Raw genomic sequence first — 15,630 nt, forward strand, 5'->3', positions numbered from 1 at the left:
TTGACATGGGAAAGGTACAGGGTTTGTATCAGTCAGGAAAATGGAACCCAGGCCAGGAAGTACAGTGGAAAAAAATTAAAGCGAGGAACTAGTTATGAAGGTATTGGAAGAGCAGAAACAAACATAGAACAAAACGACACAGTGTGCGGGGTGGGCCCAGAGGTTATCAACATCACGAAGCTGCTTCCACCCTAGGGCAGGAGGGATGAAAGCTGTGTCACTTGATCCCAGGAGCCAGAGTGCCTAGAGCAAGCTAGGGCCAGGAAGAGGGAGGCGGTGCCTTGGTCCGGTCCCCCAGGAAGCCGACTGGAGATGGAGATTAGCATGCAGGAGGTTTATCAGGGAGTGCCTGTGGAAGGGGAGGGAAGGAATAGGACTGGCTGGAGAGAAGAGCTGTGCTGGAGGCAATCTCAAGGAAGAACTCAGTTGACCCTAAATGGGCGGCTGAAGCTGGGTTGCCCTTCAGAGTTGGCTCAAGTTCGGGCGAGGAGGCTGGACTCCACAATCACCTGTCATTGGATGTGGCCCTCCTGGGAAGGGAGTGTGAACTGGGGCAAGGTAGCCCTTCTCAGTTGAGGCAGGTTCCAAAACTCCCAAAAGGTGTTCCTAGCAGTCCCGGGGTGGAGGGTTGGGGGGGTGTGGGTGGATAAATCCTTCATTCCTGTGGGAGATCTGGCAGCACATGGCAACGGCTACACAGAGGGGCTGGCTAGCGGGGCCTGGGCCACAGAGGAGGTGCAGCCAGTGCCCAAAGCAGCACCCTCCCATCTCCCTCCAGGGCCTCCCTCTGGGCAAAATGGGGTGTAAGCCAGTGGGCAAGGGAGCATGAGAAATAGTCTGCAAGGAGCAGCTCCAAGAAGCTGAGGAGGGGGCGGCAGGGGGTGGCTGTGAGACCTAGCAGGTCTAGGATGGACCCAGTGACAACTGAGTGGGGGATAGGAAAACGGTGGATTCAAGGGGAAATGACTGCCAGGGATTCTGGCCCTGGGGATGGGTGGTGGTGATGCCTTTCTCTCAGAAGAGGCACTGAGGGAGATGCACACCTTGGAGGAAGATGCTGGTGGCCCATGCTGAGTTTGCCATCCAAGTGCTGATGCCCAGCTGGCAGCTCAATGGATCTTAAATAAATAGCACAAAATGAACTTGAAAGAAGGAAAACCTCTGGTGGGTTCTCGCCTGGTTACAGGATGAAGTGCAGCCTTCTCAGCAGGCATTGGAGCTTTTCACGTTTCCCCCAATGACACGTGCGGTGCAGGCTCCGGCTCCGGCTCCGGCCTTGCAGCCACCCTGGCCTCTTAAGCTGACCCTACCCTTCCCCACATCCCTGCCCTCCCCCCACCCCACCCCAGCAACTCGTTTACAATCCCACACATCCCCCCAGGTCAAATGCCTTCTAGGGGGAATCCTCCCTGACTTCTTTTTTCTCTGTACAAATTGTAATCTTCCCTGAGTTCCCACAAATGCTAAAGAGCTTGAATGCATTCAGTAGCTATTTGACCACAGCAAGTAACTTAACTTTGCAGGCTTCCTCTGTGTGAAAAAGGGCAAAAAATAACCCCACTGGGTGGCTGTAAAACTGCAGTGTGTGTAAAGTGCACGTTACAGACCTCAATTAATGTTAGCTATTATTACTAGTTTTCATCTTCTAATCCCTAGCGTCTAGTTTAGCAGATGCTTCATTAGTATTTGTTGAACGAATGGAGATTTGATATGGAAAAGGATTTATCCTTGGGGCTCGACCTGGTTTTAGAAAATGAAGTATTTAGCAGAAGTACAGAAGGGACTGTCTGATAACAGTTATTTATGTTGGGTGTCCAGGGACTCCAAATGGACCTGGTTCTCGAAAGAAAGAAAACCGACAGATTCTAGGTTGTTTTTTCACGGAGCTTTGTGCAGGGTCTGACACACATCTCGAGCTCACCCAAATCACGTTGCACGAGTGCATGCACACGCCCTGGCAGGGTTGCCCGGGTGTAGGCAGCATCACTGTCGGTGGCCAGGATGACTTAGACTCCGCTCCCCGGCCACCACGGAACCGGGCTGGCCCCGGCGTCCTAGACCCTGCTGCGCGTGTGGAGGCTGGGGAGAGGGCAGGAATTCGGCGACGGCCACGTGGGCCCCTTCCGCCCTCTCCCCACATCCTTTGTTTCCCACCGGCCCCGGCTCAGGAAGCTCTTTTTGCGAGTCACCGCGAAGGGGCGGCCCGAGAGCCCGGAGGAGCTATTTCCGTGCAATCCGGGCGGGCGGCAGGCGCGGGAGGGGCGTGGAGGTGGAGGCAGCGCAGAAGGCCCAGTGTTTGCTCTTATTTCATCCAACAGAAGGTTCTATTTGTGGAAGCGAACAGACGCTGGGGATTAGAGCTGGGAGGGGGCGGGAAAAGGAAAAAAAAAGCCACATCCACTACCACGCGCAGGTCTTCCCCGGAACCACCGCGTGGGGGTGAATGAGTGATTCTGGAATTCATCACCTTCTCCCTCCTCCCTTCCTCCGGCTACCGCCGGGCCTCGGCGACGCCCACGGCTCCAACCGGAGGTCCCAAGGCTTGGGGCACTGGGGGGATCCCCGGGGCAAGAGGTGTCACCCCGCGTCTGCAGCGAGCGGCGGGTGCTGAGAGCCCTGGTGCGCGCGCCCGCAGTCCATTGTGCTAGGAGTGAATGGGGAGCGCGCACCAATCAACGGTTGCTTCGCCCCCCACGGCCCCTCCCCTCCCGCCCACTTCCCCGGGACCCTGACGTCACGGGAACTTTTCCTCCGCCCCCTCCTCCGGCTTCTCGCGCTGAGCCCGCGGCCTGCGGGAGGGCGCGTGCCTCCTCCCGCCTAGACCGGCTCGGGGGGCGTGTGCGCGCGCAGGACACGCCACCTGCGCCGGAGCGCGCTCTGTCCGAAGCATCCCCAGCCGTCGGGCCACCCCCGTCGCCCCCGCCGGCCCAGCTGCACCTCCCCTCCGCTCCGGTGACTGCTCGCCCGGCGGCAGGGCCCGAGTCGTCGCAGCCACCTCATTGCACAACCCGGCTTCCCAACTGTTTACACAGCCCGGCCTGTGAGTGTATGTGTATACAGCGTGAGTCACCGGGAGGCGGAGGAGGTGGAGGAAAAGGAGAAGGAGGAGTGCACTGGCCGGGATCGGTGCGGCGCACACACTCACTCACACTCAGTTACCCTCTCCGAGCGCGTCTGTCTCGCGCACACTCACGCCGGGAGCCCGGAGCGCGTAGGATCCCGGGCGCCGCGGAAAAGTTGGTCCGGCTTTCGCTCCGACACTTCTTGCTTCGGGAAGTGCATTTGCTCCGTGGCTCCGCCGAGCCTGCGGAATCCTGTTCTCGCTGCTCCGGACCTCGGAGGCCGCCGCCGCCTCTGCTTCCCCGACTGTCGGCAGCCTCTACAACAATAGCGAGGCGCCCCGAGCCGGTACCCACGGGGATCCGGGGACCCGAACCGGCCTCCTTTCCCCGGACGCGCGGCCACCGTGGTCCTCGCGTGTACCGCGAGCGCCCGGGAGCGGCTCCGGCTTTGCCCCCCGTGGGGGCAGAACCAAGCTCCGTCTGCAACCTCCATCCCGCGGGCTGGAGTAAGTCGCGGCGCCGGCGCCGACCCAGTTGCACCTTCCCGCGCCGATCCGAGGACGTACAAAGCCGGGGCCGCCCCGGCCGGGGACGGGATGCGGGTCGGTCCCGTGCGCTCTGCTATGAGCGGCGTCTCGCAGCCCCGCGCTCCGGCCTTGCTACTCCCGGTCGGCCGGGGCGCCCCGGCCAAACGCCTGCTGGACGCGGACGACGCGGCGGCCGTAGCGGCCAAGTGCCCACGTCTCTCCGAGTGCTCTAGCCCCCCGGACTACCTCAGCCCCCCTGGCTCTCCCTGCAGCCCTCAGCCTCCGCCCGCCGCTCCGGGGGCTGGCGGCGGCTCCGGGAGCGCGCCGGGGCCCAGCCGCATCGCCGACTACCTGCTGCTGCCCCTGGCCGAGCGCGAGCATGTGTCCCGGGCGCTGTGCCTCCACACCGGCCGCGAGCTGCGCTGCAAGGTAGGCACTCAGGGAGCCGGGACCCGGGACCCGGCGGGGGGTCGCGGGGTGAGGGGACCCGGTGGCAGGCAAAGGTGTTTGGGGTCTCGCCCGCCGTCGCCCGGGGGCCGAAGGTGCCGTCAGGACTTGGGCTTGGGGCAAGGCGGATAAGGGGGTTTGAGCCCGTTAAGGCAGCATTTGACCCGGGTCACCCTATTGGGGATTGAGGGGTTCGGATGGAGTGGTATAGTGGGGGCTTGGCGGTCGAGAGGAAGTGCGGTGCTCAGTTGCTTTACAACATCTATGTTATTTGCTTAGCGCCGAGTTTAGTGCGTGGCGTTCCACATAAGTTGTGGAATTGATATGGATTCCAGGGCCATGCCATTCCCCCTTTCCCATTCTCCTCGCTTCCCCCGCCCCTCGTTCTGGAAGGACGCCCTGCTGTGGGTGCCTCCTTGGAGCTTGGAGCAGCTGGCAACTCTCTTGCTGGGGCTGCGAGGCACCCGGGCTCAGCCGTGGGTGGTAAGGGGGCGGGAAGTCCGTGTTGGGCTCCGGTCTTGGGGATTCCGGCTGGAACCCGCGCTGGAACCGGAACCCTGTCCTCCCCAGAGAGTAGTCTGAGAGGGTCTTCCAGCGAGGGCGGGGGGTATTTGGCCGGAATAGAAATGTTGGAAAGCCCACACCGACTAGGAACCCTCGCTTCCATTCATGTCTTGCTTTTCCGGCCCGCGATTTTCCTTTGAACATAAGGGGCTCCATCCTGGAGGGGATACAACTCTTGCAAACAGGATCCTCCGCACTCTCCTCCAGCGCCCATAGACGCAGAACATTCCCACAGGCCATGCACCCTTTGCGAGCTGGACACCCGGGCCTCAGACATCCCTGAGAAGCCTCCGGGCTGCTCGTTTACACCGGAAACATAGGGTCACCCCTCAGTTTAAGTCGCTCTTTGGTTTTCCGCAACTCACCTGACCCCCCGAGCTCCCCTTCCCTGGCCTCGCTGCTGCCACCTACTGTCCGACCCGAACGAAACTTCACATGTGTGATCGAGCCCAGTTTAAAGGGGGGCAAAATCTTTTCTTCGTGGTGGCTGGGGAGCAGAGCTCAGAGGGTATGAGTGTGGGCTGGGGTGGGAGGAGGGGGGCAGCGGAAAGGTTTTTCGAGCTGGTGCCGGAGCAACCGAGCGTCAGAGGTGGGGTGGGTCTGGTCATTGTGCAACCCCTTCCAGTTCCTCCGAGCAGATAATAGCTGAATCCAGATGGTGACAGCCCGTGTGTCACCGTTTCCAGTTGAGTCTAGGATATGAGTAACCGGACTAAACAAAAGGCCCTTAAAGAGACCAGCCAGCTTCTTAGAGAAGATGCTACCCATGTCCCGAGTGAAAGTGAGGATGGGAGTTGGTGTGTGGGGGGAGATCAGTAAACAAATGAACCCCCCCACCCCCCCCCCCCCGAGAGGATCCTGTATCCCTCCTGTGGGAATTTTAACTCAAGACTGCTTATACCTGAGTCACAGCCTCGGCAGGTTCCTTAGGGCTGTGTTGACAGTCTTGCGCTTGGAGTCATCTGTTCCTTCTGAGTAATGACAGAGCTGTACGTTCTCCAGCTGTATGTTCTTCCACTTGGAGGCTGCAGAGTCACCATGTCCTGTGCTCTCCCTGGTCTGCAGGAGGTCATGCATTTCCAGAGGCTGCTCCTGGAGATCCCAGGGGGACCTCTATCAGCCACTTTGCACAGCATTACCTGCCAACGAGAAAGGGCCACAGAGGGTGGGGACTTAGGAGCTTAGCTCTCTGGAGCCGGAAGGCCATACCTAGAAGACTTCTTTCAAACCATCCATATGGTAGCTCTTTGGAGATTTGCTAGCCCTAGATGCTACTGCTTTTGGGTGTTAGGAGTAGCCCAGGCTGCATCAGGTGGGGTTGCAGAGCTAACAGGGGTTGCAGGAGGTTGGGGTAAATGAATGGAGCCTCACTTTCAACCAAAGCCCAGAGATTGAGAACTGCAGCCCAGCCCAGGATCTGGGAGGCAGCCTCTGCTTTTCTAGCCTCCTAAGTGAGTCCCCTTCTCTCTGCAGGTGTTTCCCATTAAACACTACCAGGACAGAATCCGGCCTTACATCCAGCTGCCCTCACACAGGAACATCACTGGCATTGTGGAAGTGATCCTTGGGGAAACCAAAGCCTATGTCTTCTTTGAGAGGGACTTTGGGGACATGCACTCCTACGTGCGCAGCCGGAAGAGGCTGCGGGAAGAGGAGGCTGCCCGGCTCTTCAAGCAGATCGTCTCTGCCGTTGCCCACTGCCACCAGTCAGCCATCGTGCTGGGGGACCTAAAGCTTAGGAAGTTTGTCTTCTCCACAGAGGAGAGGTGAGCGGCCTCCACAGCCTCTCCTGTGCCTTTTGACTCCAAAACGAGGGTGCAGGTCGAGCAGTTAGGTGCAGGGTGTTGGTTCAAAACAGCACCAAGGGCTCAGTTGTCCCAGAGTTAGTCTTTAGAAATCCTCTCTCCAGAGGGGCCAAAGCCAAAGTTGGTTATTCTGCACCCTTGTGGACGTGGCCTGGGGACACCTTGGTGCGTCTGTGGGATGTCACGTGAGGACAGGATGCCCTCCCCGCTTCCACCCCAGGATCAGGTTTATTCCCCATCGTTGTCAGAAAGGTCAGTTCTCCTGGGGTACAAATGTCAGTCTGCCCTTCACAACATCCATTCCTAGAGGATGTCTTCAAACCCTTGTTTATACCGAGTGGGGTTTTTTTTCTTGTTTTTTCCCCCCTGTTTATTTACTTATTTATTGTACCTAGTAAGTATCACAGAGCTGGTCAGACTGTCGTAGTTGCAGAAACCTATCCCTTTCCTTCACACCACACTCCTATTATGAGTCAGGCTTGGCCCCCAATATTTTCTCCCCATTCTCCGGTGACTTTTTAGACGTCTTGTTTGGATGCATCTTCAGAAGATAGCCACAGTTGAGTGAGAAATGGAAGCTGGCTAGAATTGGTTGCTAAATATAGATCATGGCTTACCTCATAAAGAACAAGATGAGCTCGATAAGACAATAATGTGACATTAAGATTCAGAGTTGAGGTTTCAGTTGAGAATTCAGGAAGCCACAGGAGATAAACCTTACCTGATTTTAAGAGGTGGGCCACATCCCTTGTGGAAAGATTAAAAGCAATACCATTGTAGAATTGCACAGGTGGGTGTGTGTTACTTCGTTGTAGGTATTCATGCAGGGCTCACCCCACCTGTGCTTTTTTTACCCTTGACTTCAGGTCCTATGAAAAAGTATAGGGTTGAGTTGCCAGAAAGCATGGCTTTGTGTCTGACCTTGCAAGAGTCATTGGATCATACTGATTAGCAAAGAAAAGCAAAGTGTTGGTAATGAAGAAGTTTCCAATTCCTGGAACACTCTCCTTTGATATGGTGATGTATTTTCTGAAACACACCTTACACACCTCCTTGCTTACTGTTGAAATCTGCTATTGCACAGGCGAATGTCATGTGCGTGGAGTTTGGCAACCCGAGGGTTAAGCAATGACAGGCTGACGCTATTCGTGTAACCAGCACAGGTGCAGGGTTTTAGTACTACAGCAGCCAATCAGTGGCAGACAGTGTGGGTTGAGTCATATTTTCCGTTTACAGAACCAATGGGTATTTTACATAACGACGGGAGGGGGGGACGGGGGGGGGGGGAGGTCAGGCTGAGGACATACTGAAGTTAGCACATGTATACTACACTCCAGGGAACAGGAAGGCAGGAAGAAGAAGAAAAAAAAACAAAAAAGAACTAGACCTTTGAGAGGAAAAGGAATTGACCCAGTAGCCCGTACCAAATGTTTGCGTCTAACTTCGCAACGAGTGACTTACTGACACAGGGCTGTTTCAGAGAAGCTGGGGGGAGCATAAGTGACCACCATGTATTGGAGACTCCCCACATGGCTCTGGGCTTTGGGGGAGCCAAGAGGCTTGAGTGGCTGGATCTGAACAAGGAGGCACCTGCAGCTTCATCAGAGAGCCTTAACTAAAGATGTTTCAAACCTTAGTTGTTACCTGAAGAGATAAACCCTTACCTGAGTAAATGAGCTCAGGTGTTGATGTGTCATCCTAGGGTGTGCGTGCGTGTGTGTGCGTGTGTGTGTGTGTGTGCATGTGCACACATACGAGGGCGTTTTAGGGCTCCTGCATCTTTCAAATCCACCAGCTGCTTTTCTTTGTCCTTTCTGTCCAGGCTAAGCATTCTTTGCAATTAAATATCCCAATAAATGTAATTAACATTCCATGTACGTTTCCCATCATGGCCGTCATGGCTTGGGCTCAGGTGGACAGAATCCCCTCTGTGTGTATATATCGATGTGAACAGGAGTGCTAACAACCTGTGTGCAGTAACAGTGACCTTGGGCTCCGTGTTCTGTAATGTTCTGTAATGCCAAGCAACGGGTCCAAGTAGCCCTGGCAGTCAGTGGCATGATAAGAGATAAGATCCACTTGTAGGATGCCCAGGCTCTCCCTGAAGCAGTAGGATAAACTGCTCTTCCCTGATAGCTTTTGGAGAAATGTCAGCATTCCCCTGAGACAGGCTCCCACTGCTGCAATGTGAACTTTGTAAATTGTGTAACCCCTATTAGGATATGTCTTATAAGCTGTAGCATAATGAATAGTATTTGGGGCTTTGCATCATACCCTCCACCCCAGGCTCTCTCTCAATACTTTGCTAATGTGTATTGCAGTTTGTATTGGTTTGTGAAATCCTGAGTCCTCCAGGGTGATGCAAGGCACTGCTAACTGGATGAAGGGGTAACTGGCATTCCTTGGGCCTTTGCGATGAGTACTTGTGGGCGCTATTATTGGGAAGGCCTTGGTTTTCATAGTAGCTGGAAGTAATGGCTTGTTTCCTCTCTCCTACAGAACCCAGCTCAGACTGGAAAGTCTAGAAGATACACACATAATTAAGGGAGAAGATGATGCTTTGTCAGACAAACACGGCTGCCCAGCCTACGTGAGCCCCGAGATTCTCAACACCACAGGGACCTACTCCGGAAAGGCGGCGGACGTTTGGAGCCTCGGGGTGATGCTCTACACCCTTTTGGTGGGACGCTACCCCTTCCATGACTCAGACCCCAGTGCCCTTTTCTCCAAAATCCGACGTGGACAGTTCTGCATTCCTGACCACATTTCCCCCAAAGCCAGGTGCCTCATTCGCAGCCTTCTGAGACGGGAGCCTTCAGAAAGACTCACTGCTCCAGAGATCTTACTCCATCCCTGGTTCGAGTCTGTCTTGGAGCCTGGGTACGTCGACTCAGAAATAGGAACTTCCGACCAGATTGTTCCAGAGTACCAGGAGGACAGTGACATCAGTTCCTTCTTCTGCTAATCCCCAAACCTCAGAAACCTCATAATTCTCACACATGGCATTTCCATTTCTAAAGATGGACAGGCCTTTCCTGCAGAGCTGTTTCCCTTAGTGAACCTTCGCCAGCTGTCCCTGTGTCAGATATGGGGGTTCCGCATCTTTTACAGGTGGCAAGGAGTATGGATATCCTGCAGCATGTGAGCAAGTGAAATGAACATTCTAAAGGGAGAGGAAATGAATCGCACAATGGCATTTTGGGCAATAACCATATTTTTAACAGGGTGACAAATAATTTGGGCCAATAAACCTGCCATCTTCGAACTTGTCTTTGGTAGCCAGACTTTTGCTACCCTAGCTTCTCTGATCGGAAAGTTGTTTTTTCTGGTTTGGTTTAACACTCACCCTTTCTTCATCTTTTTGGAGCAGACTGTTTCAGGGGCATAGGAGCCTACCTGAACCACGAACCCAGAATTTCTCCTCCATTTCCTGCCAAGACCTCATTTGCACTAATGCCTTCTTTCTGACCTTGAAATGCGCCCTCCCATCCCTTCACTATAAAAGCACTTACCAGCTAACTGTGGAAAAGTATCATAAAAGATTCAAACTCCTGGCTATTTTAGAACTCTGAGCTCAGACAGAGAGACTGGAGACTTTTAACAAGAATTTGAGCACTTGGAAACCATTAGCTTTCTTGGTTCCCCTCAAATATGTTAGCATTTATCCTTTACTTTTTTCCCCAAGACCATCTCAGGGTGGAGCATTTTGTCTAGGAGGAGAAAGATAAGAAGGCTCTCCACTCCCTCTCCCAAGAGCAAATGTTAAACATCTTAGTGCTTCAGAGAAAGTGAATTTTGGATAGTCTTAGACGGTTCTCGGACTAACTTCCAGAATTATACTTTAACCACCGCCATGGGTATGGTCTGCAGTTTTGCATGACAGGTTGTGAATATTTTGGATGTGGTGTGGTTTATGAATACATCTGCAGCATCAGTATCTGGGATGAAATAGCAAGCCCCAAATCTTTAAACTTGAAAGGGACGTTAAAAGTCATCTGGTCCAACTTCTTTCGTTTCTCTGCCACCTCCCAATGCAGAAATCCGCCCCCCCGACACACAGCTTCTTTCACAGGTTGGGTCTGCAACCTCTTTTTGAATGCTTCCAGAGATGGGAACTCACTACCTACAAAAGATAGAGCTTAACAAAGAAACTGCAACTTGCATTAAAAAAACAAGTACAGATGAAATATCAGTAAATAGACAGTACTGAAATCAGGTGATTAAACGGGTAAACCAAACATACTGTATTTTGAGAAATGGCACAAAAACAGGCAGTCACTTTTAAGGGCTACGCCTAGGCAAACTACTAACATGCATTGTGAGAATACCGTGTATACCTCACGTACTGTGTACTTTGTACATATAGTGTACCTTTTATACATATGTCCGATTTTTTGTTGTTGTTTTGGCTCTGACGCTTGTTCTGTTGTCTGTGTCTGTCTGAATAACCTGCGTGTCTAAGGCCACGTGAAATGTGAATGATCATTGGCAATATTACCTTGACAGAATCATGGGACTTGGAGAAGAGGGAGGACAGAAGCCTCTGTCCCACTAACGTTCTTGTATTTGCTTGAATGTTGTATCTGTGATACATGACCCGGCTGAGGACTCTGGGCTGGCTGGGGCTTCGAAACACTAGATCCTTCCTGTACATGTGTATATATGTGAGACGGCTGTTTCTGACTTGTAGAGAAATTTTAATAAATCTGGTTTCGTAAATGGGTGCAGTGACTTTCTTTGGAGTCCAGTCCGCCACTGCCTGGTGCACTTTCACACTGAGGCTGCAAAGGTCTCTGGCATCAGGGCCTGGGATCTCGAGGAGGAGATGGAGAAGTAAACAGATGATGATTATTATGTGTGACCTTTGACAGCTGAGCCCATTCACTTTTTCCATTGAAGTGAGCAAATTCATTTTGATGGGTGAAACCAATTTGGTGAATCAGGTTGGTGAGGTCTATGGGTTGAATTTAGAGTTGAGAAACATTTCGAGAGGAGCATACATAAAAAAGTCTCGAGTTGTAAGAGTCCCTCTGACTTATGGTCCTTTTTAGTTCAGGGACCCTTGAGAATTTGATGAAAATTGTGGACACTTCTCAGAAAAATGTACATGTGTATCCAGCAGAATTTTGTTGTAATTTCAGAGGTCCACATACATCCCTGAAGGCATCACAGGACTTCTGATGAGAACCAACCTCCCCCCTTACCTCCCCCATTAGACTTAATTAAAATGGCTGAGGCTTTTCCATGTTTCCTGTAAGTGTGAAAATGGAACTAAAGGATGGAAAACTGAAAGCAACATTATTTTGAATTACAAAGGCAGAGAAAGAAAGGATTTTGATTTGATTAGGTGTATAGCCTCACTATCACATCAGAATTTATTCTATATGAAGTCAGTTAGCATCCAGAGTGATTTTTTTTTTTTTTTTTTTGCGGTATGTGTGCCTCCCACTGCTATGGCGCAGGCCCAGCGGCCATGACTCACTGGCCCAGCCGCTCTGTGGCATGTGGGATCTTCCCGGGTCGGGGCATGAACCCGTGTCCCCTGCATCGGCAGGCGGACCCTCAACCACTGTGCCACCAGGGATGCCCCAGAGTGATTTTTTAAAAAATATTTTCATTGTAAGTGTAACAAATATATAGAAAAATGCACGTAAAAGTGTGTGGCTCTGAATTTTCACGAAACAAACACACTGGCCTAACCTACAGTCAGGGCAAGGAAACAAAACACTGCCAGGACCCCAGGAGCCCCCTCCTACCCGTTTCAGTCCCTACCTGACACCTCCTCCAAGGGTTACCACCATGGGACAGAATTTTAACTCTAAGTTCTAATGGTACAAGTTAGAATGAGGATTAAGTCATCACTCCGGGCTTACATGAAAAGGCATACAGAGATTACAGGTGACACAGTTGCCCTTTCTAGGACTTAGGCTGAGATCACTCAGGAAAGAGACCTATGACACCAAAGTAAGAGCAACTCAGGCCTCGTGACCCAGGAACTTAAGAAATGGAAAAAGCACAAAGCAACACAAGGAATGGTCAGATGCCTGAGTAGCTAAGAGACTAGGAAGCTGGGAGTTGATCTAGGGCCATTCCACGAAGAAGACCCTTAAACCCCAAAGTTCCTGGGTCCTCAGAACATACACTGCAATTTCTCCCTGCCCTGATGAACCCAGGCGAGGCTCTGCACAACTCCTTGGGCACACAGAAGGCTAATACTTTGGACTTCACAGAACTTTTTAATCTAAGGATTTCAAAATACTTTGCAAGCAATTAAGGTTACAGCACCTTTTTGTACTGTCGTTGCATGAACAAAGTGGAGAGAAATATGGGTCAGGATTGGCTGGGATGACACGTGATGCCACAAATCCATAAATTTAATCTCTTCAAAGGTTGGAACAAATCTGGGGCAATCACAACCAGTTACATTATAGAAGGTTGGAAGGAGAGTGTACCGAGTACTGGTTGAAAGGCTGATCACTTTTATTTTCTCTTGTACCCTCAACATAAATCATTCAAGTAACATATCAATGACTGCTTATTCATATTGTACTTTCTAGAAGTTTTCACTCTTTTTCTCCCCTTTTCCTTCTCTCTCTCCTTTTATATTCACAGCAGCCAGGTGAAATAGGCAAGTCAAATATTATTTGCTCCATTTGATAGATGAGGAAACAGGCTCGAATGTCTTTCAGGAGCTACTTAGAAGTAAGCAGCTCAGGGCTGGGACATAAACTCAGGTCTTTTACTCCTTGTCTAATGTTGCGGCTATGTCTGCACACGGCTGTTTAACTTCTGGTAAGAATGACGACTGGAGAAGACGGTTCAAGACAAATACAGATACTGAGATTTTAGCCCCCTCAAGGTCTTCACAGTGATTCAGTACGTCAGTTATAAAGGTGGGAGCATTACTGAAGATGAGAGATATCCATTATTCAAAAAACATTTACTGTTCACCTACCATGTGCCAGGCACTGTGGTAGACCCTTGGGAAACAGACGACCAAGACTCAGTCATAGCTCAGTGAATGGAAAGCTCCATGAAGTTGGGGACTGTGACCGTCTTTGTCACCCCTGGCTCTCAGCACTCAGCTCAGTGCCTATCACAGGAAGGTGTCCAATACCAACATGGATGGATGAGTGGGTGGATGAGTGGATGAGCGGATGGATGAGTGGGTGGGTGGGTGGATGAGTGGATGGACGAGTGGGTGGGTGAGTGGACGAGTGGGTGGGTGGGTGGACGAGTGGATGGACGAGTGGGTGGGTGAGTGGATGAGTGGATGGACGAGTGGGTGGATGGATGTGTGGATGGATAAATGGAGGGATGTCCTCCAGCAGCTCAGAGCCTAATGGGCCTCCAAGTCAGAGAGCGGAGAGCACAGAAGCCAGGATCTTGTGACTGGGGTCTCTTCCTAGCTCTGAAGCTCTTCCACTATTTGACCTTGAACAAGCAGATCTGCCTCTCTGGCTCTCATTTGCTCATCTTTAAACAGGAGTGATACCCTTTGACATCTTTGGCCTCTTCAGTTGGTATTCTGTGAAAAGAGAGTGATTCTGTGAAAACAGGGCCTACGATAATCTTCGTCAGAGGGACCATCGGAATAGTTTTATGCTTCCTTTTAAAACTAGTCACAGGCAGCGTGAAATTAGAATGAAAATTTCATACTGGATGAGAAAAAGCATTGTAGCAATGAAGATTATGGAACTGACTTTTCAATATGACTTTGGCTCCCCTCCAAAAAAAAAAAAAAGAGGAGTAGGATCTCACTACCAACCCCTGGGAACTGCCCATATGAGATTTCAGTGGATTCTTAAAGATCCCAGTAGCAGTCAATGACTTACGGCTCCTAGAAGAGGTAGGAAAAGAGGAAGATGGTCTCTTTCACAAATATCACACCTCAGTCCTGCTTATGCTTGACAGTATGCGTCTCATTTTATCTTCTCAGCAACCCTGTGAAGTGAATGATTTGTTCCCATTTAGCAGATATGGATGCCGAGAACTAGAGGCTGGACAGTGTGTCCAAATTCATGCAGTGGGTGGATGGGACTCAAACCCATCTGTTTGACTCCAGATCTTTGCCTTTTCCAGTCCGGTGCTTTACGTTTTGGGTTTGATGTGCTAGACCAGCAACATGATATCTTCTTTTTGGAGCAGCCATTGTGCTGGGAGATTTTTTGCCAGGAAGTGTACCATATGCTGGGTTACTCCTTGTTTTAGTCTATGATGTCTACTTGCTGATTCTTATCAACAGAGCCCTCATGGCGTACTAAGAGCTGTGCTAAGTGCTTCACGTGAATTAACAAATTACCTCACAGCACCCCTATAAAGCAGTACTGGTATCATCCCCTTTTTATAGATAAAGAGACTGAGGTTCAGAGAGGGTGAGGGATTTATCCAAAGTCACACAGCACAGCATTCATCCAGAGCTCTTAACCACGAGGGCTTACTGCCTGTTGGTTTTTAGAACTGGGAGACTTTGTAAACGATTTAGTCCTAAATGCAATGTGGCATCCTCGAACAGGAAAAGGACGTTAATGAGAAAATGAGTGAAATCCAAATAAAGTCTGTATTTTAATTAGTAATAATGTGTCACTGTTGGTTTCTTAATTGGGACAAATGTACCACGGAAATGTAAAATGATAGGATCAGGGGAAACCGAGTGAGGGATATTCGGCAACTATCTGTACTATTTCTGCAACTTTTCTGTAAATCTAAAATTATTCCAAATAAAATGTTTATTATAAAAAAAAGATTTAGTCCACACTTACCCCATTTTAGGAGGGGACACCAAGGCTGAGACTGGGGAAGCCACAGCCGCGCCTGCACCCTGCAGCTCAGCTTCCTGGGTGCAAGCTGGTGTGCTGTGCGTGACCTTCTAGAATGTGTCTGGACCCAAATGAGATCAATGTCAGGCATGTCCATGGAGTGAGCCAGAAAAATTTTGGACGTCAGGCACGGCATTTTGAAAACATCGGTTCTGAGGTCTGTCCTTTCAGACAGTGACTACATGAGTGTCCCCAGCACTTTCCTCCCCTGGCCGTCGCACTTGGTCAGCTGAGCCCGGCGAGCCAGGCCCGTGGCTGTGCAGCTCAGTCATGATCTCAACTCTACGCCTCGTTAGCTAGCAGGCAGCAGGCGCATCCCCGGTAGAAGGCTGGACCGCGAGGGCCTGAGGGGTCAGGGTTCAAGTACACTCCAAACGGACTTCCCATCCCCGTTACACGCGAGGAG

General features: G+C 51.3%; 1 protein-coding gene across 1 annotated transcript; it reads left to right on the top strand.

Annotated features, from left to right (window-relative positions):
- The first annotated feature begins 2,827 nt into the window (after positions 1-2,827).
- Positions 2,828-11,124, top strand: TRIB1 (tribbles pseudokinase 1). Its single transcript, XM_060128003.1, has 3 exons — positions 2,828-4,018; positions 6,074-6,366; positions 8,905-11,124. Exons 1-3 carry the CDS (start codon positions 3,659-3,661, stop codon positions 9,368-9,370), a joined length of 1,119 nt encoding a protein of 372 aa, XP_059983986.1. The 5' UTR covers positions 2,828-3,658; the 3' UTR covers positions 9,371-11,124.
- Positions 11,125-15,630: the final 4,506 nt, after the last annotated feature.

The sequence above is a fragment of the Lagenorhynchus albirostris genome, chromosome 17 (genome assembly GCF_949774975.1).
Source record: "Lagenorhynchus albirostris chromosome 17, mLagAlb1.1, whole genome shotgun sequence".
In the NCBI taxonomy this organism is placed as follows: Eukaryota; Metazoa; Chordata; class Mammalia; order Artiodactyla; family Delphinidae; genus Lagenorhynchus; species Lagenorhynchus albirostris.

Coding starts and splice junctions, on each gene's coding strand:
- TRIB1 (XM_060128003.1), top strand. CDS start 3,659: ATGCGGGTCGGTCCCGTGCGCTCTGCTATGAGCGGCGTCTCGCAGCCC. Junction 4,019..6,073: donor GCCGCGAGCTGCGCTGCAAG/GTAGGCACTCAG, acceptor TTCTCTCTGCAG/GTGTTTCCCATTAAACACTA. Junction 6,367..8,904: donor GTCTTCTCCACAGAGGAGAG/GTGAGCGGCCTC, acceptor TCTCTCCTACAG/AACCCAGCTCAGACTGGAAA.